The sequence below is a fragment of the Podarcis raffonei genome, chromosome 3, assembly GCF_027172205.1.
Source record: "Podarcis raffonei isolate rPodRaf1 chromosome 3, rPodRaf1.pri, whole genome shotgun sequence".
NCBI lineage: Eukaryota > Metazoa > Chordata > Lepidosauria > Squamata > Lacertidae > Podarcis > Podarcis raffonei.
The window spans coordinates 18,045,259-18,071,013 of record NC_070604.1 but is presented as its reverse complement, the minus strand read 5'-3'; the positions used below and the strand labels follow the sequence as shown (position 1 = coordinate 18,071,013).

Sequence of the window (25,755 nt, the reverse complement as noted above, 5' to 3'; positions counted from 1 at the left end):
CTGTTGAATGTTGAGGACAGTTGAGACCCAGTAAGTTGAGGGTGTCAGTTGGAAGTGGGAGGGAGGAAAGAAAGAAAGAAAGAAAGAAAGAAAGAAAGGGAATGACCTTCTCAAGCCCCTAAATAGCAAAGTATCATTGTTCAGAGATGCATGCAGAAATTTCCAAACTGCTTCCCTGGGATCTCCAGGTAGGACTGAAACAGCTCCTTTTCGTCATGCTGGAAAGCCATTGCCTATTGATCATCATCATCATTTCATCGTTTTTAATTTGTATACCGTCTTTCAATCTTACAATACTCAAGGCGGTTTACAAGCTGAAGAAACAAACAATGTACATCTTATAACAATCTAATGCAATACAAAAATGTGATAATAAAACATAACTTTAAAATAGGTAGCCTGTATAAAAAAGTAACATTCAACAATCACTAGAATAGTATTAAATAATAATAATAACATATAAAAGTTAAACAGAAATCTGCTCAGCAGTTATAATAAATTTCTAATCAATAAAAGAACGGCAAGACACAGTACATAAAATAATATAATACAAATTGAGAAGCAGAGATTAGAGGGTGGGGCAAGGCAGGTGGAAAGAGGCCTTGCCTGATGGAGTCTCTCCCCTCACACTCTGTTATATTTGCACTCCTCTGTCATCACGCTGTCGACTACGGGCACATATCTGAGTGGAATCCAGGTAACCAGTTAAGCACTAAGTGGTCCATCATTGTACCACCCATGCACTATACCAGACTTGGCCTTCAGTTGTGTTCCATGATAGTGTAGGCTAATCGGAAACTCTGCGTATAGGTATAATAGATTTAGATGTGCTAAGTATCAGAAAGTGAGACATAATTGTTCTAGATATGTATTGCTCTAGTGTTTGTGACGGGAGCCCCTTGTATTTTTAGCAGCCCTTACTACCTCGCCATTACGAAAGACTGACAGAAAAAGTAATATTTTCAATATGCTGTTTTTTATTTATCTACATTCTGTCATGATATACTTTGATGTAAGTTTTTAATTTTGCTGGAGCTTTCAGCTGTTCTAGCAGTTACCGTCCTGGGTCAGATTCAAGGTTAGCCACAGTAGCACAGAACAATTTCCTGTTCTCATAGCCCAGGTAACATTTGGATGTGGATTACATTTACCACATTTTCCAGTAGCCAGGGACATTATTTCTAATGAGCTTTAAATTGCTTCTAGAACATCTATTGTGGAAAGCTTAGTGTTGTAATCCATTCCACCCTAGCAAGATAATAAAATAATGCCTCTTAAAAAAAAGTTAAATTGTTCTTTGCTGTGCAATAAATATTATTTTTTAATAGATTGCCCATTTTAATAATGGACTATATTTTTTGCCCCGTTAACAACTCTTGTTCCTTTATACTGAGCACTCATGGTATTTACATTCTGTAGCTATATGTATTGGCAGTTTTAGCATCTGATAAACTCGTGTAGTTTCACATCACACAATATTCTATCCTTTTAGTGATACTTGCAGCATATCAATCTGATTTAAAGAATACCTCAGTTCTGTTACTGTAAGAATACATACTCTACTGGTGCACCCTGCAATTGTGTGAAGCATGCTGTTCAAATAAAATTAGTTTCATTTTGAAATAGGGGTGGTGATTTTCTTAAAGGTAAAGGGACCCCTGACCATTAGGTCCAGTCATGACCAACTCTGGGGTTGCGGTGCTCATCTCGCTTTATTGGCCAAGGGAGCCGGCGTTTGTCTGCAGACAGCTTCCGGGTCATGTGGCCAGCATGACTAAGCTGCTTCTGGCGAACCAGAGCAGCGCATGGAAACGCCGTTTACCTTCCCGCCGGAACGGTACCTATTTATCTACTTGCACTTTGATGTGCTTTCTGATTGGCAAGTCCTAGGCTCTGTGGTTTAACCCACAGCATTTTAAGACCATTTTCTGCTAAATAGTCACTATTGACTAGCCTATTGCTAAGTCCGCTTCTGTAACTCGAAACTGCAACCTGTTGAATATGCCCTCCCCGTCCCACCTTTACTTCCCCTCCCCTAACAACAAGGTTGCAGTAGAGGTGCTGCAAGCAACCACAAGATTTGTGCCTGCTGCCTCATTAATAGGAAATTATCCCAATAGTGCAAGCTTACCCGGCCTGGTATCCTCCAGATGTTTTGACTACAACTTCCATCAGCCCCAACCAGCTTTGCCAGTGGTCAGAGTTTGTGGGAGTCCAAAACATATGGAGGTTGATGGTTGGAGAAGACTGAAACAGTGGATGGTGGGTGTGCTTGACCCCTGCCCATCCTTCCATGTCTTCCAAAAAGATGAGAACAATATCAAAGATAGCACTGGAATCATGTAATCAAAGTGAAATTTAAACACCAGCAAGCACGTAACGCTGTGGGTTAAACCACAGAGCCTAGGACTTGCCAATCAGAAGGTTGGCGGTTCGAATCCCCACGACGGGGTGAGCTCCCGTTGCTCGGTCCCCGCTCCTGCCAACCTAGCAGTTCAAAAGCACATCAAGTGCAAGTAGATAAATAGGTACCGCTCTGGCGGGAAGGTAAACGGCGTTTCCATGCGCTGCTCTGGTTTGCCAGAAGTGGCTTAGTCATGCTGGCCACATGACCTGGAAGCTGTGCGCCGGCTCCCTCGGCCAGTAAAGCGAGATGAGCGCCTCAACGCCAGAGTCAGCCACGACTGGACCTAATAGTCAGGGGTCCCTTTACCTTTACCTTTAAGCACGTAAACAGGTGAGAAGATGATTACATGTTGCACTCTTATCATCACAAGCTTTTAGTAGCTCTGTTATTAGGTCAGAAGGTGCATAGCATATAGAACACAACTCCAGGTTGATAGCATCATTCATCAAAAGCATCCTGGAAATAAGCCTATATTTTCCCCAGTGTGTGTGGTGGCCAGGACTCTCAGGGAATGCACACTTTGGAAATGAGTGGTGCACTGAAGCAGCTCATTGTTCTGTTTGCTGCCTGCTTATTATCCAGCTTCTTAGCTGCCACTTCCAATGTGCCCTTGATCAGTTTGAGATTCTTGTAATTTTCAGAGCACGTGTGTCCTAAAATCCCCCCACAGATACTCTCTAGCTTAAAAATAATTTGTGAAGTATTGGAGATCTTTTGGGGAGGGTGGAGACTCGGTAACATTCTACTTTGTGAAAAATTAGAATACCATATCTACACAGATCTAATGCACACCTCAGTTTTCAAAACCTTGAAACCAAAAAATCTAATGTGCCATCAAATCTAATGCGCACCCTAAGTTTCATGATGTAATTTGGCCATAAAAGGTGTGCATTACATTCGAGTAAATACAGTATTGCTCTGTCCAGTTAGAATTAGGGGTTAGAGGTGGCTGTGTGTAGGGCTGTGAATAGGAGCCCTCTGCAACTACAGGAAGGAGAATTCTGGACCAGTCAACCGGGGTGGGGGTGCTAGCCAGCTTGATCCCCTCACAAGTGTTCATGTGAATCCCCTTACTGTGTAGAACATGCATGGCCAAACTTGGCCCTCCAGCTGTTTTGGGACTACAACTCCCATCATCCCTAGCTAACAGGACCAGTGGTCAGGGATGATGGGAATTGTAGTCCCAAAACAACTGGAGGGCCAGGTTTGCCTGGTGTAGAAGGATGGAACAAAGGCAACTCTTTTATAGATAGAGCCCAGGAAGTTGTGTTTTACATATTACCAACAATAGGTAAAGGTAAAGGGACCCCTGACCATTAGGTCCAGTCGTGGCCGACTCTGGGGTTCTGGCGCTCATCTCGCTTTATTGGCCGAGGGAGCCGGCGTACAGCTTCTGGGTCATGTGGCCAGCCTGACTAGCAGAGCCTGAACCAGAGCAGTGCATGGAAACACCGTTTACCTTCCCGCCGGAGCGCTACCTATTTATCTACTTGCACTTTGTGCTTTTGAACTGCTAGGTTGGCAGGAGCAGGGACCGAGCAATGGGAGCTCACCCCGTCGCGGGGATTCGAACCGCCAGCCTTCTGATCAGGAAGCCCTAGGCTCTGTGGTTTAACCCACAGCGCCACCAGCAACAATAGTTTCCCCTAAAAGTGATACTTCCCAGGTAGTCTGTGATGTAAAAGTTTTAATCCAGAGTTTTTCCTCAGATCTTAGCTCATTTTGCTCTTGATTATCCTGTTACCCATTTTAGAACTGTTCTCAGTAACTGGTCAGTATCCTCTTTCCTTGGTCTTTACAACTATTCTTGAACAGATACCAATCTCAAGTCAAATACCTTTACAAGCCTCATATGCTAGTATTTCCACAAGTCAGGCAAGTCATGGAATGGAGTTTGATTGCCAGCAGAGCCAGTGTGATATATTTTTCTGGGGTACAGCAGGAGCCATACTCACTGCAGGTGTTGGCCAATGGAGCTGTGAAGTTAGTGCAATTTTCACTGCTCCGGGGACTTGGAAGTTGATGTAGAGATGAAGAAGCACATCAGTAGACTCGAGCTAAAAAGTATTCATCACTATATTCCCTTCAGTCCAGCAGCTTGATGTGCAGTATTTCTCCCCTTTTTTGCAATATCTCAAGGACCATTGACAGGTGTCTTATCTCTTTATCATAGGTAGCAGCTTTACAAAGGCCTGTGAATTGTTCAGCAGATCTCAAAATAGCCATTGTTTCACACTAAGCATGCCAAATAATTGCATTACTAGAATAGGGGGGAAGAATACTGAAGCTTTAAAAGCACTAATTCATTCTTATGGCCTGGTAAAAGTAAACCACCTGTTTATGCTGTGTATTTAATGTTTGTATATAAACAACCATGTATTTTAGAATGAACATTTATTTTAGAATAGGCAAGCTCTAGAACTTGGTATCTTACTATAAAGAACCACAGTCAGGTTGGTACTCCTGCCTTATTGTGTTATTATGGACCTTCTGTTTAAATATATTGTTGTGATTCCTTTAAAATGTTACTATTCTAGAATATAAATGTTATGGGGTGTTCAGATAATAATAAAAACCCAGTGAAATGAAAATGTTAAGCGACACAGATTTCAGTTTTTTCAGTTACTTATGTCAATTCCTCTCTTTATCCCTTATTTCCCCCCCCCTTCCTTGCAAACAGGTAATCAGATCCTCTCCCTTGGGACTCTGTCAAAAGATCAAGTTTATCCATTGAAACTCAAGGGTATCTCCATCTGTTATTCTGCACTCAAATCTGCCTTGTGTGGAAATTATGTCAGCTTTGGCGTCTTCAAGTTGTATGGGGACAACCACTTTGACAATGTACTTCAGGCCTTTGTCAAAATGCTGCTCTCAGTATCCCACAGTGACTTGCTAGTAAGCAATTATTCGTCTTGGGAGTCTTTATGCAAAATATGAAATCACCACCACAGGCTTAAAATGGAGAGAGAGGGGGATCTAGAACAACTCAAAGGCAGTTCTTTTTAGTCTCAGCTACCTGCATTTATTTGCATTCTTAGATTCAGATATACCATTAGTATTTCCATTATCTCAAGTGATAAGTATTCACTTCAAAATATTTAAAATGCATCACAAGGATAAGAGGATATTGGTCAAATTATCTTCTGTGTCTAATACCTCTCCTGAATGGCAGTAGAATTGTTTTCCACATTGTTCTAATTTAGCTTAGCTGCCATAATGCATTTTCGGTAACAGTGCACACCAACAACCTTTCTTTATGAAATTTGGGGCATATTTTTTCTGAAATATTAGTCTTCTGACAGCTATTCATATGGGTTTAATGGCAATGATACTAACAGTCCACTACTTGGCATACGGGAGAGAGAAATTCTGCCATTGTCAAAACTGTAGTATTGAACCAAGTCATTTGTTCTTTCAGTACTGGATCAATTGGGCCTTGGCTATTTTAATTTGCCTTTTATTGGTTTATACAACTCACCTTGTAGAAAACCATTCATGGTTGTGGAAAAATGAAGTCGAGCATATAAAGCCAGACTCTCTCGTTATAATGGCTAACCTATAAACAGTTCTATTTTAGAAGCAATTTTTAATTGTATAAGGAGATATGCATTGATTGCATAAGCAGTCGAGTCAAGCAGGGCATGAAAGACCCCTTTTTCCCTGCAAAAAAAAAGAGAAAGAAATTAGTGGGGAGACTTGCTGACTTTCACTACTTGCCAAAATATTCCCAAAGAAAGTTTGAGTTAATACATGAGGCCTAGACTCGAGTGTAGTTTTGAGTCTTCAGCAGCTACAACTGATGTGCATACGCTTGACATGTACCAGATAGGATGGAAGGGCCAGTCAAGTTCCCCTTCCAGTAAAATCCCCACATACTGTGATCAGAGATGACCATGGTCTAAAAGCAGTGTGTGGTGGGGAATATTGGATTTGGATTTCTGTAAAACTGCAAAATAAAATTTATAAAAGCATGACATAGTGCAGCGTTTTCAACCGTGGAATATGTGGAAGAGCCAATAGGTGGTAGAATGCCACAGGAGCAGTTTTTTTTTGTAAGCAGTTAATGTACTGTGATTTATTTATTTTTTACAGCAGCAATAGGATAGTTGTATATTTCTCCCTCAAAACACATGCCCCCAAATGATTAAGCTATTTTCAGAGTTTGAAGGCTAAAATCTGGTGCATATCCAGCCCAGGACACTGATTTCAGTAAGAGCCTGGAAATAGACTATTTTCAATTTTAGGATTAAAATCCAGGGCATGATACTCTTAGATGACAACAAGGAACAAACAAAGCCACGCCTGGAACAGAATGTTGTTTGGGCTGTGTGGATGTTCTGTTGCTCCTTCACGCTGTCCCCAATAACAGCTAGGAACATATCTGTGTTTGCAGAATGGAAGCAAGATTTGCTAATGTTTTTAAAAGTTAGGGTAGCAACTGGTAAATTCTTAGGTGTTATGGCTGTTGCTTTGTTGCTCAAAAGTAATGGTGCATATTCTCACTCCCTTTCCACCCACAGAGTATGCCTACATGTGCGTAAATGCACACAATTATCTCTCCTCTCTCCAGTAGGGAAGTCAACATATAGACAGAATTGTGTGTTCTATACTTTGAATATTGGCCTTAGTTAGCGGGGAAATCTTTAGTGCTTGTGCAGCTCCTTTCCTCTTTCCATACTTAACAGAACGAAGTGTGCAAAATGATCTGATCTATGAATAAGCTGGCTGCATTTGCATAATTAATACAAGTTTCAAAATGCAGCTTACTTTGGCATCAGTTTGGTGGTCTATAGAACAGACTAAATACAGCCCAGGGTATATCTTATACTGGGTTTGTTTCCAGTGTAAAATTGATTTAATGCAGTAGATAACCCAGAATGCATTGAAGTTACTTTGCAGGTATTTTAATGCAATAAATGTTAATAATCTACATGGAGTAACTTTTCATCTGTTCTCTTTCTCTCGGTCTCTCCCTCCCCCCAACCCTAGCAATATCGAAAACTAAGCCAGTCTTATTATCCACTCTTGGAATGTCTCACCCAGGACCACATGAGTTTTATCACCAGTTTAGAGCCTCATGTACTAATGTATATATTTACTTCAATATCTGAAGGACTTACTGCACTGGGTAAGTACACCATGCAACTCAGCTAAGGAAGGGTGTAAAAACTACTGTGCAGCAGTCAAAAGCAATATGGTATAGCTTCCAGAGAATTTAATTTTGTTGCTGTGACTCCAGTGCTGCACAGTATTATTATTTTTATATAAAATGGTTATTTTGTGGGGAAATTAACAGTTCTGGTCCTCAAGCAGTCATGGGTATAGACATCTGCTCATGGACGTCAGTAACATAACTCCCAGTGAATTTAATGACAGATAAATATGCATATTGCTGCCATTCGTTAAGAACTTTTGATGCTGAATCATGATCCATACACACTCCTCATTTAAATCCAACTTTTGTCCCTTTCTTCAGCGTTGCTCCAAACAATTTTTTTTAATGTATAATTCACTCTCCTCACAGAACATTCCAACCAGGGATAGTTTCCGTATCTCATTCCCCCTTACAAACAAGCCTGTCACCAATATTTTCATTTTGCAGAGGGAAATGAATCAAGCAATAATAGTTCCCGTGACTTCATTGGTGGGCTGGAATTTGAACCCAGGCTTCCTGGTCCAAGTGCATAAAATTGCTTCATAATTAAACTTCCCATGAAACTGGATAGTGTTTTCTGTTCCTAAAGTAGAGTTGGGTGTTTGTAAGGATGCTGGATGTTAGTGAGGATGTCAGAATACTGGAAATTCAACTGTCTCTCAGTATGATGGATTGATGGATGGAGTTTAATTGTATGGTGCTTTTCTGCAATGAGCTGTGGCCAAAGCACCGCACAGCAGACATTCAAAGCATTATTTTCCTTTTCAAAGCACCCTTCACGGCCTAGGACCTTCGTACCTACGGGACCGCCTCTCCTGGTATGTCCCAAGGAGAGCCTCAAGGTCCATAAATAGCAACACCCTAGTGGTCCTGGGCCCTAAGGAAGTCAGACTAGCCTCAACCAGAGCCAGGGCCTTTTCAACTCTGGCTCTGGCCTGGTGGAACGCTCTATCTCATGAGACCAGCGCCCTGTGGGATCTGATTTCTTTCCGCAGGGCCTGTAAGACAGAGTTGTTCCGCCTGGCCTTTGGCTTGGAGCCAATTTGATTCCCTCCCCCTCTTTCTTTTTCCTTTCTCCTCCTGTGATGAGGCTGCATTTTAATATTTTAATGTTTCAATATTTTAATTGTTGTATTTTAATCTTGTTTTTAAGTTGTATTCATTCAACTTGTTTTTATTATTTCTTGTTAGCTGCCTGAGCCCGGCCTTGGCTGGGGAGGGCGGGGTATAAATAAAAAATATTATTATTATTATACAAATGCAAACACACAAAATACAGGGCATGTCGGTAAATTCACAAATGTAACACCGACCAACTCATAAGCACTCTTTTTGAAAACTGCAGCCATGATTTTGACATGCACAAGCAGTGGGCAAATGTCACCCAACAGTTAAATACAAAACTAGGGCTTGGATGTGCTAACATCAGACCATTAGAGTAAGCAACCTATATCCTGTGCTTAGTAGAACAGAAGAGCATTTGTTTGATTGTTTAAAGTGTTAACCCTTTCAGCTTTGTGTCATTGAAGTGCTTGGCATATATTGCGGTTTAAACAGTAGAGCAAAAGATATGAAACCCCACATCTTTAAACTTTTTTGTTTTATACAAGTATCCTGAATGGAAGTACTGTGTGCATCATAGTTCCACACTTTACAGTATATTCGATACTCTGCAATAATATTTATTCCTTTGGTATGCCCTGGTTGTAAATCATGTGTAATGGAAGCCCTCATATAGACTTCACAGTAAAGATAAACACTTTCAAGAGCCCTTTTCTAAAGTGTTTGCCTGGCTTTTCCACATCCGACTGAAACCTTTTAATGTATCTTGTATGATGTTCTCCCTAATCGCCATGTAAAGCTTTTCTAATTTTTCTGTGATTGATAACATACTGCCATTCATTAACTAAAATGAAAGCATGGCATTTTTTTGGTGTCCTGCCATTTTAATTGGATGTTAAATAGATTAATTTGTTTACTTTCAAACTCCCTTAAAAGAGATCATTTAGGTATGGTGTAAAAAGAACCTAGTCCAGGAACATAGCAAGCATTGCACTTGTACCTCTTCCTGCTATCTTCATCTTAAACGAAATAAAGCTCTTAGATTACGGTCTGTTCAGTAATGCTGTCAAGTGTTGAAAATAGTTCTTCCATCTATGCTTATTCATAAAATGCAAGGGCCAAATGGGCCTTAGCAAGTAACAATAAATAGCAGCAGCACCTTGGTGCTAATGTAATAGGAAGTTGGCTTGAATACAGATGTCATATTCCCTTTTCTCATTAGCCAGGTTGCCTACCAGATGTTTCATGGTATCACTGCTGCAGACACATCCCCTCTCTCTCTTTGTTTACCAGAGCAACAATTGTCATTCCTCCTCCTCCCCTTTTAACTTGCCTGCCTGCTGTTTGTCTGTCTGCCTTGAGTAAAATGCAATAAGGACTGCATTCGCGTTCAACAAATGACTCTGCTTGTCCATTAAAATCAGCGTGGGGGTCTTGCATCACATCCTCCTCTGTTACACTCTTACAATAAGAAGAAAAATGAGTGCCACAAGCATCTTTGATATACAGTTATGGGAAAATATAAGTAGCTCTTAATACTTAAATTGCATCCTCGTGAGCAGATGAGAGGGTAGACCTCTCCACTGTGCTGCTAAGATCACTTACAGAGGAATATAAAATATCTACTTGTACAGTATCAGCATGTTTAGAACAGCTACTGGTTTCTAAATGGATGTTAGTGATTTACTTTGTGTTATTCAATTTTAAAACAAATAGAGTCAAAGCACTGGTTTAAAAGTACTGCAAAACTCGCTTATGAAATATGCATTTCCAAATACATTTCTTAAAGTGTTCATTACTTCCATATGCAGCTACAAGGCCAGAAGCCTTTAGAAGTGAAAACATAATGGGCCTGATCCTACACTGTTCACATAAGCCGCCCTCATCCCCTTCGTTATTCAGCAGCTACTAAATACCTAGGGCTGAATTTGTGTTCAGTTATTCCCTTTATACAGTCTAATCAGGAGGGCTAAAAACCTGGTAGTTGATTTCACTCAAACCTTTGTACTGCGTAGCCCATTTTTGGCCAGGCAATATCTTTTTCTTTGCTAAACATTGTTTGAAAAATCTTGTCCTCTTCTTTTTAAAACACACGTTTCTTTGTGAGCCGAGTTTTTGGTTTTCAATAAGGGAACCACTATTCCATTCAAATAAGGAAAGCCCTAACATTTTATTTTTATTTTTTTTGGCCCACCTGCACTCTACCTAGAAGATTTAGAAATCTTACATCCATTTTTGCTTTTTTATTAAAAAACAACAACTTAGTTTGGACAGTACCCTCCCCCTGATCTTATTCCTTCACATTTCAGGGAGAAAGAATGGGTCTCCCCACCCATCTACATGTTTTACTATATGCTTGTATGAACACGTAGCATTTCAGAATGGCATGCATGCCTAACATCCAGTGCACATAGACCAGAACAGCACACTGGATATCTCAGAAAATGCCTGGAAGCTTTCTGCATTATTTCAGCCTATCCACATTGGATATTTCTTATGCATGTCCTATTGAAGTGTTATGCTTACATGTGGACATTGAGTGACTTCAGAAGCTGAACTTGTCGGCCAGATGGGTGGGTAGGGAAGGCATAGGAGTGGCCAGGATTTTTTGTTAGGTAGGGGAGGCAGAACCTCAGATTTGTATTGATTTTTATTTATTTAGGGGACAGCTGCCTCCCCTTCAATACGCCCATGAGGGAAGGTATGCTCTTTTCCCATCCTGTCCACCCAAAACATAGGAGAAAGATTGGGGGGAAATATCTGAACCAGGCCCATGCAGTTGCTTCCCTTGGGTGGCCAACATAGTAGATTAATTCTGCACTTTGCAAACAATTACTTCATATATCTTGATGGCTGGAGTTGTGTTCTTGGACACATCTCTCAGACCTTTGTTTGAATAATTACTTTAGTTCACTGGAAAGCAGCAGTCAGGTTCTCGATTGAGATTTTTCCTCCCTCCACTTCTATGTCACAATCAATATTGCCCTTGGAAAAGATGATATCAAAAATAGAATTACAAGGGGAAACGGTGGAGTAGATGAGAAATCCGCCTTCCTCCACCCCAAATGGGTAGGGTAGTCACTGGTCATCTACATACATCTTTAAAATTCTGCTTTTCACAACCTGTTCAAATGATCCCAATGTCAGAAGTGAAAAGCCAGTCGTCGTCCCCATGACCCACGTTCAAGCTTGTTTGTTTTGTCCCAAAGTACTCAGTACCACTGCATAATCCCACCCTACATTGGTCCTGCCTTGGGTTCCATTTCAGCAAAAATCCCAAGGACCAGACAGTGAAGCCCAGAGGGCCTGAAGTTGCCCGCCCTGTTATAGGGGGTCTAGTTGTCGTCAGCTCTACGCCATAATCATCACAAGTATAACAAATAAAGGCTTGACATACCTCACTTTGCACGTCATGAGTCCATCTCATATATTAGTTTCACCTTTTAAGTTGAATTACTGAAATAAATGAACTTTTCCACAATGTTCTAATTTTTCGAGTTTCACCTGTATATCAAGTAGCCCTGAGATCACAAGTCATCGTAATACCTCCCGTTGCACTACAGGGTTCAGACTGCCATGCCTTGGGAGAAGGAATTGCTTGGTTCTGCATTTTCGTCCATTTTGAAATTTAAAATATCTTGATCTTGAGCTTTGATCCTGCACTTAATGTAGTGAATTCTGTATGACTTGATGTGTAAGGATGTCTGATTTCTCTGTGTTAGATTCAGTACTTACATGCTGGTGGGATGATAAAATGAGATAACCATGTATGACAACCTCAGCAGCATGGTGAATGGATGGGGCATTATTATGAGAGATGGATAATAGATAGATTGGGTAAATTCTACAAATAAAGAAACTCTCTGGGAAAGAGATACGAAAGTTCACCTCCATTTGAAGCCAGTAGAAATGGGGATTATCAGAAATTCACAGGAATGTTTCATACTTGGTAAGATTAAGAGAGTCTTGAGACTAATTGTGGCTATATTGTCTGCAAAATCCTTTCTAAGACCTCAGGAGAACTTAGCTTAGGAAAAAATATATTGCAATGATGTTCAAATACAAGTAAACTTGAAAACAACGTTTATGAGGCAGAACTGGCACAGATCAACAATCTGGCGTCTAGAGAGAAGTTCTCAAATGCTCACTGCAATATTGGCAGGTTTCCACTCATCACAGTTTAGGGGGATACACTTAATTGAGTCTATCATACACCTTCTCTTTCAAATGAATATTTTAACAATTTAATTCGTGCACCCATCCAAAAGCTAGGCAATCAAAACCAATTCCATGGTGACCTAGATTTGCAACCCTTAGAGTCAATTGTCCTCACTTGGGAGCAGGTTGAATCCCCAAATGCTGGTAATCTCCTACGAATGTGATTGTTTCTTATACCAGCCTCTGTTCCATTTTCTCCTTCTTTGAACAAAAAGGGAGTCAAATTATCTGCAGTAGCTTAAAGCGTGACTGCCGTTAGAACCGAAAAAGAAGCTGGATACAGAGTAATGCTAGAAAAAACTATGATGTGGGAAAAGAACTCCAAATAACCCAGTAAGGAGAAACTATATAAGATTGCCTACATTTATAAACAGGGCACAGATAGAAAATAACCAATCTATTGTTGCCATATGCTAATGCATATAAGCAAACAGAGTCTGTTTTCATTGAACTGAGGCAGCATGTGTTGGAGTAAGGTTATGATGATATAATGGCAACATGAATATTTTTATCCACATTACAAGCTGAGCAGATAATTCTAGTTAGTGTAAATACAATGAACATTCTCCAAAGAGTAGGCAAAGTTATTGCATCAGTAATATATGGATTTGGGAATCGGTTGACTATATTGAGCATACGAAGGTATTCTGCTGTTAAAAGTATTGCATTGAACGGTGTGTCCTTGCAAAAGAGAGGTGTAAATACAGTGGTACCTCGGGTTACATACGCTTCAGGTTACAGACTCCGCTAACCCAGATATAGTACCTCAGGTTAAGAACTTTGCTTCAGGATGAGAACAGAAATCTAGCTCCAGCTGTGCGGTGGCAGCAGGAGGCCCCATTAGCTAAAGTGGTGCTTCAGGTTAAGAACAGTTTCAGGTTAAGAACAGACCTCTGGAACGAATTAAGTACTTAACCCGAGGTACCACTGTAAAGGAACTGAGGGGAGGAAGACAAACTGCGCCTGTCCTTCAAGCAGGAAAAAAAATAGTGTACATGAGTCAGATGGACACATTAATGTTGCATCATATATGGTTAGGTTTTGGTCTTCTGACAAGTTTCCTTCAGTTTAAATCCTTCAAGTTTCCTTCTGACAAGTTTCCTTCAGTTTAAATAAATAAGGATGAGCCATTATCCTTTGCTCTACTTTCTCTTATCAGCTATTGCATTATCAAGTTCACAGCCCAAAACCTCTGGTAGAAATTGTGCAATGGTCATTGCACTTGTCATTATCCTTGATTGCAATAAAAATATCCAGCCAGCCATTTACTTCTATCTTCCTCACTTCTCATTCCATACCCCAGTATCAGTGTCATCCTAAGTTCTATCAAAATACAATTTTAAATATTTTTGTTAGCTGGCAAGTTTGTGTCATTTTTCCAAATTCTTAATAATATCCTGAATAAGGTAAAGGTAAAGGACCACTGGGTGGTTAAGTCCAGTCAAAGGTGCCTATGGGATGCGGTGCTCATCTCGCTTTCAGGCTGAGGGAGCCAGCAGTGGAACGCCGTGACACAAACTAGAGCGCACGGAAACGCTGTTTATCTTCCTGCCGCAGTGGTACCTATTTATCTACTTGCACTGGCGTGCTTTTGAACTGCTAGGTTGGCAGGAGCTGGGACAGAGCAATGGGAGCTCACCACTGTTGTGCTGATTTGAACCGCCGACCTTCTGATCGGCAAGCCCAAGAGGCTTAGTGGTTTAGACCACAGCGCCACCCACGTCCCTACAATATCCTGAATATATAATAATAAAAGACCCTTGGATTACATGTTCAACCTGTGCATTCATTTTCAGGCGAATTGTGATACTGGCTCTTCAGTTAGGATTTTAAAGCAGGAGAATGAAAACATTTGCTCTTATCCCCCAAGTACAAACTCTTCAGATTTCATAATTTCATAGCAATAAGGAAGCAGCTGGAATCCTTCAATTTGGAACACCCAGCAGGAGTGCTTACAACTAGGCCGAATACCAGTGGGGTTTAGGAGTCCCCCTGTGCGGTTTAGACTGAGAGAAGAGGGCCTGTTGCACTGAAATCTACTTTGAATATGTTAAACCTACCGAAGAAGAGCAACAGTGCGGTGAAACATTTCCATCCAGATACCTAATCTCGCTGTAATATTGTGATTCCTCTTTCTCATCTAGGATGTTACTATTGGAACTGTCTCCTAATTAATCACATTTTATTTCATTTGCCGTGTGCAGATACCATTGTCTCCTCCAGCTGCTGTGCAAGTTTAGACTACATTGTCACCTACCTCTTTAAGCACATAGCAAAAGAAGGCAAGAAACCTCTGAGATGTAGAGAGACTTCCCAAGATGGGCAAAGATTACTGCACTTCATGCAGCAGAACTCAGAGGTATTGCAGCAGGTAAGCTCCATAGCATTGTGCAGCTTTCCTCCATTTTTGTTATCTTTGTGAGCAAAGGTGTTCTCTCCTCTTCTTTCCTTCTTTAAAAATTATATATTCGTTTTTGCCTTTAACAATTATCATCACAAATTAATCCTAATCATGTACACATAGGATTGTCTGAGTCCCAAAACTTCCCTCCACTCCTCCATGGTTTCCAAAGTTATTCTTTTCCAACTGCATCATATAATGTTCTCCATATTTTCCTAACCCTCAATTTTCACCATAATTCTCGCTACATTGCAAGTGTTTTTTAGAATCCTGCCAATGTTTTTAATTGTTTACAGTGTTCTTTGAAGTGACATAAATTTCCCTCATTCTTTATTAAATTTATTATCCTCTTGATAATAAATCTGTGGGATGTAAGAATCAGGTGCAGTCAAACACAACATTGCTAGAACAGACAGTGTGGTATAGTGGTTAAGAGCGATAGTCTTGTAATCTGGGGAACTGGGTTCGCATCCCTGCTCCTCCACATGCAGCTGCTGGGTGACCTTGGGCCAGTCACACTTCTTTGAAGTCTCTCAGCCCCACTCACCTCACAGAGTGTTTGTTGTGGGGGAGGAAGGGAAAGGAGAATGTTAGCCGCTTTGAGACTCCTTCGGGTAGTGATAAAGCAGGATATCAAATCCAAACTCTTCTTCAGTCCTCCAGCCGGAACTTCCTGCTTTCCAGGACTGAAGACGAAACTTCCTATGTGTAACTTGAGATGGCCGTGGCCTCTCCTGAAGTGGAATGATCCAGAACCTATAGGCTGGCGTCCATCTTGTCTCTTCTTGTCTCTCTTATCTCTTATCGATGCCATCTTAACAACAGCACTACTAAAATGCACCCCTGGCTCCAGGCCAAGAGAAGAAAAGGGGTCCTTTCTCCCATAAGGAGATAGTCACCACATTTAAACTATGTTGTAACCTTTTAAGTCTGCCTTCTGGGAACCTTTGTGTGAACAGATGATTACTTGTGAGTAAACGTTTTATACTTTACAGAAGACTGCATAGCGTCTTATTTTAGGAGGGATTAAACAGGGGAAATACCAGGAAATATTTACAGAGACTCTAACGAGACTGAGCAAGCTACCTGCTGTGCGTGTGTTAAAAAAAGGGGGGAATGTTAACTCTGCTGATTTTGTTGAACTTGTAAAGACAAGTTGGGATAGGATATCTTAGACAATTTATCCTCCCCCGCGTCCCTAAACATTCCCATAAAATCTTCCTGGTCATTTTCGCCATTTCGGAATAGTCCATCATCTTTGTCAGCCATTCTTCTCTTGTAAGTACTTTGTCTGCCTTCCATCTTTGGGCAAATAACACCTGTGCTGCTGTTGTAGCTCCTCTTCTTTCTTATAAAGCAAGTTTACAAGGATATTTCAGTTTATCCGTTAATAGATGAGACTTTTAAAAAAATTGCTGGTGTTTTTGTTTTGGAAGTTTAGAAAAAGCCTCTAGTGATACAGTAGTCATGGGGAGATCATGTTCTTAACTCCAGGCGTTGATGACCTCTCTGTCAACAATCACAATAGTCTTCCTCATTGGCCCAGTATCAACTACCGTACAAATAAGTTGGTACCTTGGACCACTATGGGAGATGCTGGGGTCATCTGCACACAAGAGACTTATTCCACCACAACCTCCTTTTGCACTGGATTTCCAGTGTCAGTGCATCTCTCCCAGAAAGCAAAAGGCACTTTGCCAAAAACCCCATGTAACCAAGCAGCACACATGTGAACTGATTTTATTATAGAAGTTCAGAAGCTTCTATAATGCACTAAGGGAGTCTTCAGTGGTTGAGTATTCAGGAAAGAAATCTTGGGGCCATTGTGGATAGCTCAGTGAAAAGCATTGCAACCTGGGGTGCAACAGCAGTGAAAAATATTAACTCAGTATTGGAAAGTTGGGGTTGAAAATAAAGTTGACCTATTTGTGGTACCTTTCCAAATGTGTGGCCAGATTTGGAATCCTGTATACCAGTTTTCCTGAGCCTGATACCCTCGAGATGTTTTCAGAATCTCAAGTTCTGTCATTCCCAGCCAGCATGGCCAATGGTCTGGTACTATGGGATTTACAGCTTAATGTTGCTGACACGCCTACGGAAGTCCTGGTTGACCTCTGAAATATAGTGTTGATCACTTGTTGGCATGCTGACCCTCTTAACTAGAGCACTTTTGGCTCCCTAGTAATCATTTTGCCTTACATCCTGTTTAGTGAAACCATCAGGAGAGTTCTCCCTCCTTCTCCCAATCCAGATATAGTGGTGAATGCCTGGGACAGGAATAGGTGTAGGTATCTTGATAAATGCTGATAAACTAAATCTCAACAGACAAGACTGAAGAATGTTCATAGATGGTATGGTTGGGTAGTGAGTTAATATTTGGCTCGTTCTTGATGAAACTGCAGTTTCCCTTAAGAGAATTTGGTGGTGTTTTTTAGGTCAAGCCTTGCTTATAGGCACCCAAATGAAGTCTGTAGTGTGGAAAGCTTTCTGCCTTCAGTTGGCGTGCTAGCTGCAGCCTCTCCTTGATAACTAAAATCTTGCCACATTTATCCATGCCATGTTGACATCTCACATTAGATATCTGCAATGTGGCTATACATTAGGCTGCCTGTATAAGAGTTTTCAGAAACTTGAACAGGTTCAGTGACCAGGTTACCGATTGGAAACTGCTGTGCTGAATATGTTTTTGCTGGAACCAAAAGAACTTTGCTAGCTTCTAGTATGCTTTTGGATGCAGTTCAAAGTGCATTTTAGTGTATGAAGCCCTAAACAGCCTCAGGGCAACAGTCCTCTCTTACATGTATGTGCCTGTTTGCTTAGATTATCAACTGAGGCCCTGATCCAGTTGCCTCCACCTTTGGAAGTTTGATGCAGGGCCCCTTTTTTGGAAAAAGTGTGGCAGCTTGACTTTGGAACTTTCTCCCTAAACATTTTTTGCCTAGTACCTACTTAAATGTTTTTTAGGTGTCTGGTGAAGGCTTTTTAATGTATTTGAGTCTTCAACATATATATTAATTGTACCAGCTTTTAGTAAGTACACTTATTCTTCTGACTTTTCTTTTTCTTTGTATATTAGATGGGTTTTACTTAGTATCTTAGTATTATATTTTGTATTAGTATTTAATCTTTTATCTGAGTCACCTCAGAGATAAGCAGATGGAATACAGTAGTTCTAAATAAAAAAAATAACTAGATGCTCATATGATATTCAACTAAGCAATTGATTGTCGTTTGTCTTTTCAAGGCAAATCGAGTAATAAAAATTTCATGATCTGAAGACGATACAGAGAGGTGTTGTGCTTCTTTTTCTATTATTATGGGATGCATCCTTGTTGCAAGGAACCATGGATTTTGACAGTTTCATAGTCAGTTTTGTCTTTGGTGAATGATTTAATCCCAAATGGCAGACTGGTGGGCATTTTAAGAACAGATTGTTAACTAAATACCATGTAACTGCTTGGATTTATGGCTGTAATCAGGACAGAGTGACATCAGTGGAAGATCTTTAGTGACCTGGAGATTGTACTGATGGTTAGGTAACAGAAATGGTGGTTGCCATTTAAGTTTACAAGATTTATCATTGTTATTTATTGTTCCGATTACATTGGGTGATCTTTGTTTCCAAATAAAGGCAAATAAGGAACTGGTACACAGCATATTATTTAGGCATGTATTTGACTGGCATTATTATCGGCATGTGATTCATTGCCATCATTCCCTCTCACTACGACTTCCTGCAGAAGCCAATCCAAAGCAGAAATTGATTAGAACTTGGCGGTGTATTCAGTACTCACCTGTCACTGTGTACAGTAGTTCCTGCTCTATAAATACAACCGTAGGATCAGAAATAATAGCATACTGACCTCAAATCAGGATTTTCATGCGTTTGCCTTCCTTATGACCTTAACGCTGTATTTTGTGTTAATGATGCTTGGCAATCCTGAAATTTATATCATAGGAATAAGCAGTGATCTGTCTTTATTAGCTTCGCAGTTTGTCGAATATATTATAGTTCGTCTGAATGTAGGCTTTCAGGTGCTCTTTTAAATATTAATGACTGGTCTCCAGTAGTCAGCATAAATATGATTTGCATTAGCACGAGTCATACCGTATTGAGTGCTTCTGATGTCAACCATTCAGTGTTCTAATACCTGACATCATCTCCCGAGGTCACCACCAACTTTGACCTTTCTCCTTGCGCACAGTTTCTCCAGTCTCAGAAGCTCTTTTGAATTGATTTGAAATTTTGACTCTCCCCTTTATGAGGCAGTAAAATTGATAATTATTCAGATGGGAACTGAGTGCTGAGTGAAAAATCAATTCCACCCGCTCTCTGCTGCGTATAAAATTACTTCTGACTCTGCTGGTCTAAACGAATGGCCAAGGTAAAAGCAGCAGGCAGGGATAGTAGAAAGAGTTAGCTGGACGGAGCTAATAGCCTAAAGGGATGGCTTTTTGAGATGAGGGAGTGAGCCAGTTGGGGGCGGTTATCAGCAATGATGGGACTCATTGATTATATGTTTACATCAGGTTTCCATTGGGTTATAAATCAGCCCTGAATAGAAACAGAACCCAAGGACTTGAATCTTACCAGAGGGACAATGAATTAGATTATTCTCATTTTCACACTCAGATGAAAAGTGAGCCATTGATTATTCATCGGCAGGCCATTAAACCCTGGCTTTAGAGCTGATTTGACTATCATGGCGGCTAATGAACAAGACTGTTGCTTCACAACTAGAGGTTTCAGTTTTCTAGACAGCTGTGTCTTGTAAGTAATGCCTAACCCTATTAAAAGGAAGGGGGTTATTACAAATTGCTTAACAGTGCTAGAAAACTAGGCCCTAATGACTAATTGTGCTGTGAGCTTAAAGAGGCTTGTCAGTTCTTTAAAGTGATGCAATGTAACAGAATATTTTCCCCTGCTCCTCTGTTCTGGCGGAAGCACTGTTTACATTGCGTTTCTTTTAAAATAACGAAAGCAGCATTCCTAAATACGGGTGCATAGCTGCACAAGCATCAAATAGATAGGTAAAAGAAAGTTCTCTTGTTACTGAAGAAATGGAAATACATTTTAACCAGCTGTAGCACGACAGTGGCTTTCCTGGATTGGACGACATTTAAGGTCCCTTCCAACATTCTGGTCCTGTTTAACGATAGATGCTATTTGCTGGACCCATAGAATGAATGCCAGTTGATTCTAAGCAAAGTGCTCCTTTATTCAGCTGGCATTGACCAGTTCCTATGCCATATCAACTGTACCACCCAGGGGTGCCAACTTGAATAAAATATTCTTTTTGGGGGGCCAAGTAAGCCCTGCTCTGCGTAATTGATCACATGACATGGTGCACAGACACAAGGCAGCCTAGAGTTTGGGGGGGCTACATGTCTTTTTTCGTGGCATAAAGAGCCAGAGGAAAGAGTGGTCTTATTCTTTAGAACCATGAGAACAATTTCAGCTGGCCACCATAGCACTGCACTGCTGTTTTGCTATCCTCCTGACTACTGGGATATTAAAGAAGTAATAGATGACGAGGATGTGCCGTGCTGGCAGCAGGGATATGAGAGAGGGAAGATTAGAGGATGAAAGACCATTGTAAAACTATTCAGATTATTGTAAGCATACGTATAACGTAGTAAAGCATGCCATCTGCTTATCTCCATCTGAAACCACATGCATATGTTAAGATTCAAATATATGTTGGCCCTGTGAGATAAAGGCCTCATAACTTCATAAAACATCCGAACACATAGCAAAGAGCAGACTATCCGAGTGCTTCACTGCTTGGCTTGATTGGGTTATACAATAAACAGGACCTCTGCTAAAGCCTTGAGGGGTAGGAATAATAATATTGTGGATATAGTCAGAGGCATTTAAAACATATAGTCTTATTAAGAGTATTAGAAGTTCAGTGAAAGGCATTTATTTAATTATGTCTCTGAATGAAAACTACTTCTGTGAGTGTATATCAGATAGTTTAGACCTGGAGCAATGATCTTTAAGAGGTTTTAGCTCTCTCAGTTGCCTGATCTTGCCTGCTGAAGAAATGAAATAGAAATTTGTGTAGAATGCAAATGGAGTTGCCCTTGCTCACATAAGTGAAACTGCTCTAGAAAAGTGGGATGTAAGAAGCCCAATTATGCATAATTTCTTTTTTTATTATATGATTGGGTGTTGTTTTATATTCCTAACCAGTATCACTTCTAAACTTTAATACAGTCTTGTTCAACGTAGTAAAATGCATCCTCTTTAAATATCCTTGTACTTGCTTTTTCTTTTACTACAAATTACAAATGCAGCTATTCCGTCCTTGCTAAGATTAAACAAAGCCAACACCCTTCCCCAACTGTTTTTTTAAAGTGTTGCATTTAATTAACTAATGTTTGGATCGCATACATAAGCTGTAACTTAACAACTTGCTCCAACGTAAATAGAAGTTATGTTAATACGTTTTCTGCAGTTCATAAATCAATAGAAGTTTCCGTTCTTCAGTGCTGGTTATGTTGTTCATCCCAAAGTTAACCACAGCCCCTAGAGGGAATAGTCTGTCCTTTCTATGGTAGCCCCATGTGTAACTTGCAGAAGATATTCAGTGCTGTGACATACTTTGCGGTACCTTCTTCATGTTTAAAATTCTGATTGCTTTTCTTGGTATTAAGCAGTGGGAGAAACAGCAGCATGCCTAGTAGTTTACAAAAGGATTTAAAATTAGTCTGCTTCACAGGGGGATCGGGGTAAAATACGCCATTAATAAAATGCCTTAATGTTTCACGCTAGTGTTTTTCACAATAAGTAAAAAAGCAAAAGTTTGATCACCCCTGTTCACGTTTGGATGAAATGTTCTCAGCACTGTATAGCATGTTACCTTTTTGATTGTACCTTTTCAGATGGCATATCAGTCATTTTTATAGCAACTAGAATACTATGTGGACAAAACTATAGCCTTACTATGAAGTGTGGGGTGGGGTGGCTATAACACAAGAAGAGGATTTGTTTAAACAAATGTGTGTGTGCCTTTTCTCTTTCTCAGGGGAGGGGAGTGTAACCCAGGGGAGGGAGGGAAAAAGCAACCAGAGGGGGCGATGCCCCCATCTCACTCTGTCAAAATTAAATGTACCCTCAGGCCCCAAACAATGGGCAACCACTCATATCTGGATTCAGGATTTTAGCATATTTTAAGGATATGATCCAATAAGCATCATAACTTTTTCTTAATTGAAAGAAATATAACAGCTGTAGACCAAATCAGCAGAGATGTGGGTGGTTAAGGAACAGGAAAAGATACTTTATTGAATGAGCCAAAATTCAATCTCAAAGCCACTTATTGAACTATTGACATAAATTTAGGCATTTCAGCATTGATTGATAGTTTAATATAAATAATTTCATGAATTTGGGGGGAGGAACTGGATGTGCCTTAAAATATATTAACTTTTTATTCTGTCAGACGTATAATACATTTATTAATTACACTGCCTTTGTGCTCGTGTAACTTTTATCAACAAAATAATTGCCTTCTCATCTTAAGGCAGAGTAATTCAATAAGCAAAACAATATTTCATAATGGTGTGACAGTGTCAGCAGCTTTGATAAAAGCACAATGTAGGTATAATTCCACCTGTACAGAATGCTGTGCTTACAATTCTCTGTGTAAAATTATAAAATAGAGGAGGGGACCCCACTAAACCTTTCGTCCATCGTTTTGCATCTTGCATAACTTTTCCGTTTTTAATCCGAAGCTTGCTACTTTATAGTTCTTCAAAGCAGTTATACTTTAAGAGTGCAATCTGTTTGTAAAACAAAACAGTTAAATCGAGCAAGAATGATTTCCCTGATCACAAAGCTTGTTAAGCACTTAACAATACAGTACGCTGCTTTGGTGTGCATGAAAGTTTAGCTTCGTAAAGTAACAAGTATCGCCTAGTCCATGGATGGAGACAAAAAGGCTGCAATTTGGCTTTCAGAAAAAAATGCTAGAGGTGTTGATGGTAGAGGTGTACCCTAAGGCTAGGCAGCTGGTGTATATATGCTTTTTGTTTATCCGTTTCTGGTTTATGTACCCTTTAGGCCAACAGATGAAACAATTGCTCCTACAGGGTCAGCTGCTGGTCAGAGGCAAAGTAAGAAAAGACTTTGCGTTCAAACACGTCAGCCATCGTTTTAGCGCAGCTGGCACCTGCTACTGGTGCACAGCAGGAGGGTTAAAGGTCAAAGAGGCAGTTGTTCTAAACTCAGTGATGGCTTAAAGGGACTTGTAGATTAATCTGCTTTATTAACTTCCGTATATTAGATAACTATTGCAGTGAATGAAAGCATGTCTTTCTGAATAAGTACCATCACCTCTTTCCCTTTTAAATTGGCTTTTGAGTAATGAATATTAAATAGAATGCGTTTCAGGGGTAATTAAATGAAAACATTAGGATGCTGGTGTTTGCATCTTATTTGAAACTTTGTTGCATATTTATAAAGCATGGCTTACCTTTATATTTTGAGGAAAAACAAATAACTGGGATGTTTTGAATTACAAATGAAATCTTTCATGCTTACTGAACAATTGTAATTTTCTAGGCAAACCTTTTTTAAAACAGCAGCAAACACGGAGCAATCTTTAAAAGTATTTGTATCAGAATTTGCCCACTTCTTTGCAGTTGTCTGACTTTGTTGCTTTTTGATTCAGAAGTCGTACAAAATGTTTTGGTTATGTTTTCCGCATAAAATGGCAGGATGTAACCATTTGATTGAAAGCTGGCCTTGCCCTTCTTCCTATGTTTTGCACAGGCTGCCTGCATTTTTATTGTAGGATGAAATGAAATAGTAAATGTTGCAGAAATATTTGCACATCTGTCTATTTGAATGGGACGCGGGTGGCGCTGTGGGTTAAACCACAGAGCCTAGGACTTGTCGATCAGAAGGTCGGCGGTTCGAATCCCCGCGACGGGATGAGCTCCCATTGCTTGGTCCTTGCTCCTGCCAACCTAGCAGTTTGAAAGCACGTCAAAGTGCAAGTAGATAAATAGGTACCGCTCCGGCGGGAAGGTAAACGGCGTTTCCATGCGCTGCTCTGGTTCACCAGAAGCGGCTTAGTCATGCTGGCCACATGACCCGGAAGCTGTACGCCGGCTCCTTTGGCCAATAAAGCGAGATGAGCGCCACAACCCCAGAGTCGGTCACGACTGGACCTAATGGTCAGGGGTCCCTTTACCTTTACCTATTTGAATATCCCAGTTGTTGTAGGCAGAGCTTCTTGATATATCTCTGAATACGTGTTGCAGGGAAACGAACGACCATGGGGAAAGCTGTTGCCTGCATTCCTGGCTGCCTCTTATTGACTGCTGTTGAAAACACAGTGTTGAACTAGATCAGCCATTGGCATGATCCAGTAGACCCTGTTCTAATGATGGGGTGGCAACATGGGGGGGGGTCATGCATAGCCAAGTTGCTCAGTGTTCTTTATGACTGAATGGGGATTGAACTCAAATCCACCTAATCTGTCTAAACATTCTGGCCCAGCAATGGTTAGTTTTGGGCCTTTCAAATGTTGCTCAACTACAACTCCCATCTTCCCTGAGCATTTATTATGCTAATTGGGTCTGATGAAGTACAATAAGATTGGGGGGGTAACAGGTTAGCCACCCCAGTTCTAGGCACCATACTGCACTGGAGATCTCTCACATCAGATGTATGTATTTTTAAAAAAAAATAAATTCCCATATTCCCCTTCATTTGAGGGTTTACGATATAAGGCCACAAAAATACATAATGTAGTAATAAACAAAAACAATACTCCCCGCTCCAAAAAAAATTAAAAGGCCATCTTCAAATCTGGTTAAAATATACTTCTCAGTCAATAATCAAAGTTCATTTATTTCCAGGTTTTAGGGGCATATCTTTTGTTCTATTTCCTGGTTCTTCTGAGCTCGCATGGCATCGACTTCATATTGCCCAAATTGTGGATCCTGAGCTGTATCCTTGACTTCTTTGAAAACAGCAATAATCTTTGGCTAAAATGCCTTCTCAAACACTTGGTGCCATAGATCATAGGTGTCTCTGCATGCAATTGAGTTGGCCCTTTTCTTACCTCAAATATTCTACTAGAGAGGAGGTCTCTGCTGGTTTATTATGGCTAGAGCTTTTGCGATTTGTGCTGCCATTTAAGCAGCGCAAATAGTGCTCTTTAGTTGGTTAGTTATTGATGTGCTCAGATTAATGCTACCGACAGAAAACCAATTAACTTCTTTTTGGCATAAAGAGCAATATTCCAGTCTGTAATAAATATTCCAGTGAACATTGGTTAACCAGAGGAATCCAAAGAGACTGGTACAGAAGCAGTATTAAGTAGGAGAAGCAATATTCAAGGAAGTTGTTTTTAATAATGCCAGAATGTATCCTGCTACTTCTAGCTTTGATGGGTGGTGGTTGTGAGAAATTATATTAATTGAAAAAGACTCTTGATTACTTTTTATAATGCAGTAAGGGAAGACCTGTTGCCACTCAGTAATTCCAATCATTTG

General features: G+C 40.3%; 1 protein-coding gene across 7 annotated transcripts in view; it reads left to right on the top strand.

The window, feature by feature from the left end:
* The window catches only part of RANBP17 (RAN binding protein 17), a 177,966-nt gene that overhangs the window by 132,450 nt on the left and 19,761 nt on the right, over positions 1-25,755 (top strand). For 6 of the 7 annotated variants that reach the window (XM_053380685.1, XM_053380684.1, XM_053380688.1 and 3 more), the window contains 3 exons: positions 5,088-5,302; positions 7,397-7,535; positions 15,047-15,213. In XM_053380685.1, the coding sequence (XP_053236660.1) occupies positions 5,088-5,302; positions 7,397-7,535; positions 15,047-15,213 (521 nt within the window). The remainder of the gene's footprint in view (positions 1-5,087; positions 5,303-7,396; positions 7,536-15,046; positions 15,214-25,755) is intronic. The other variant, XM_053380686.1, reaches the window with a different exon arrangement.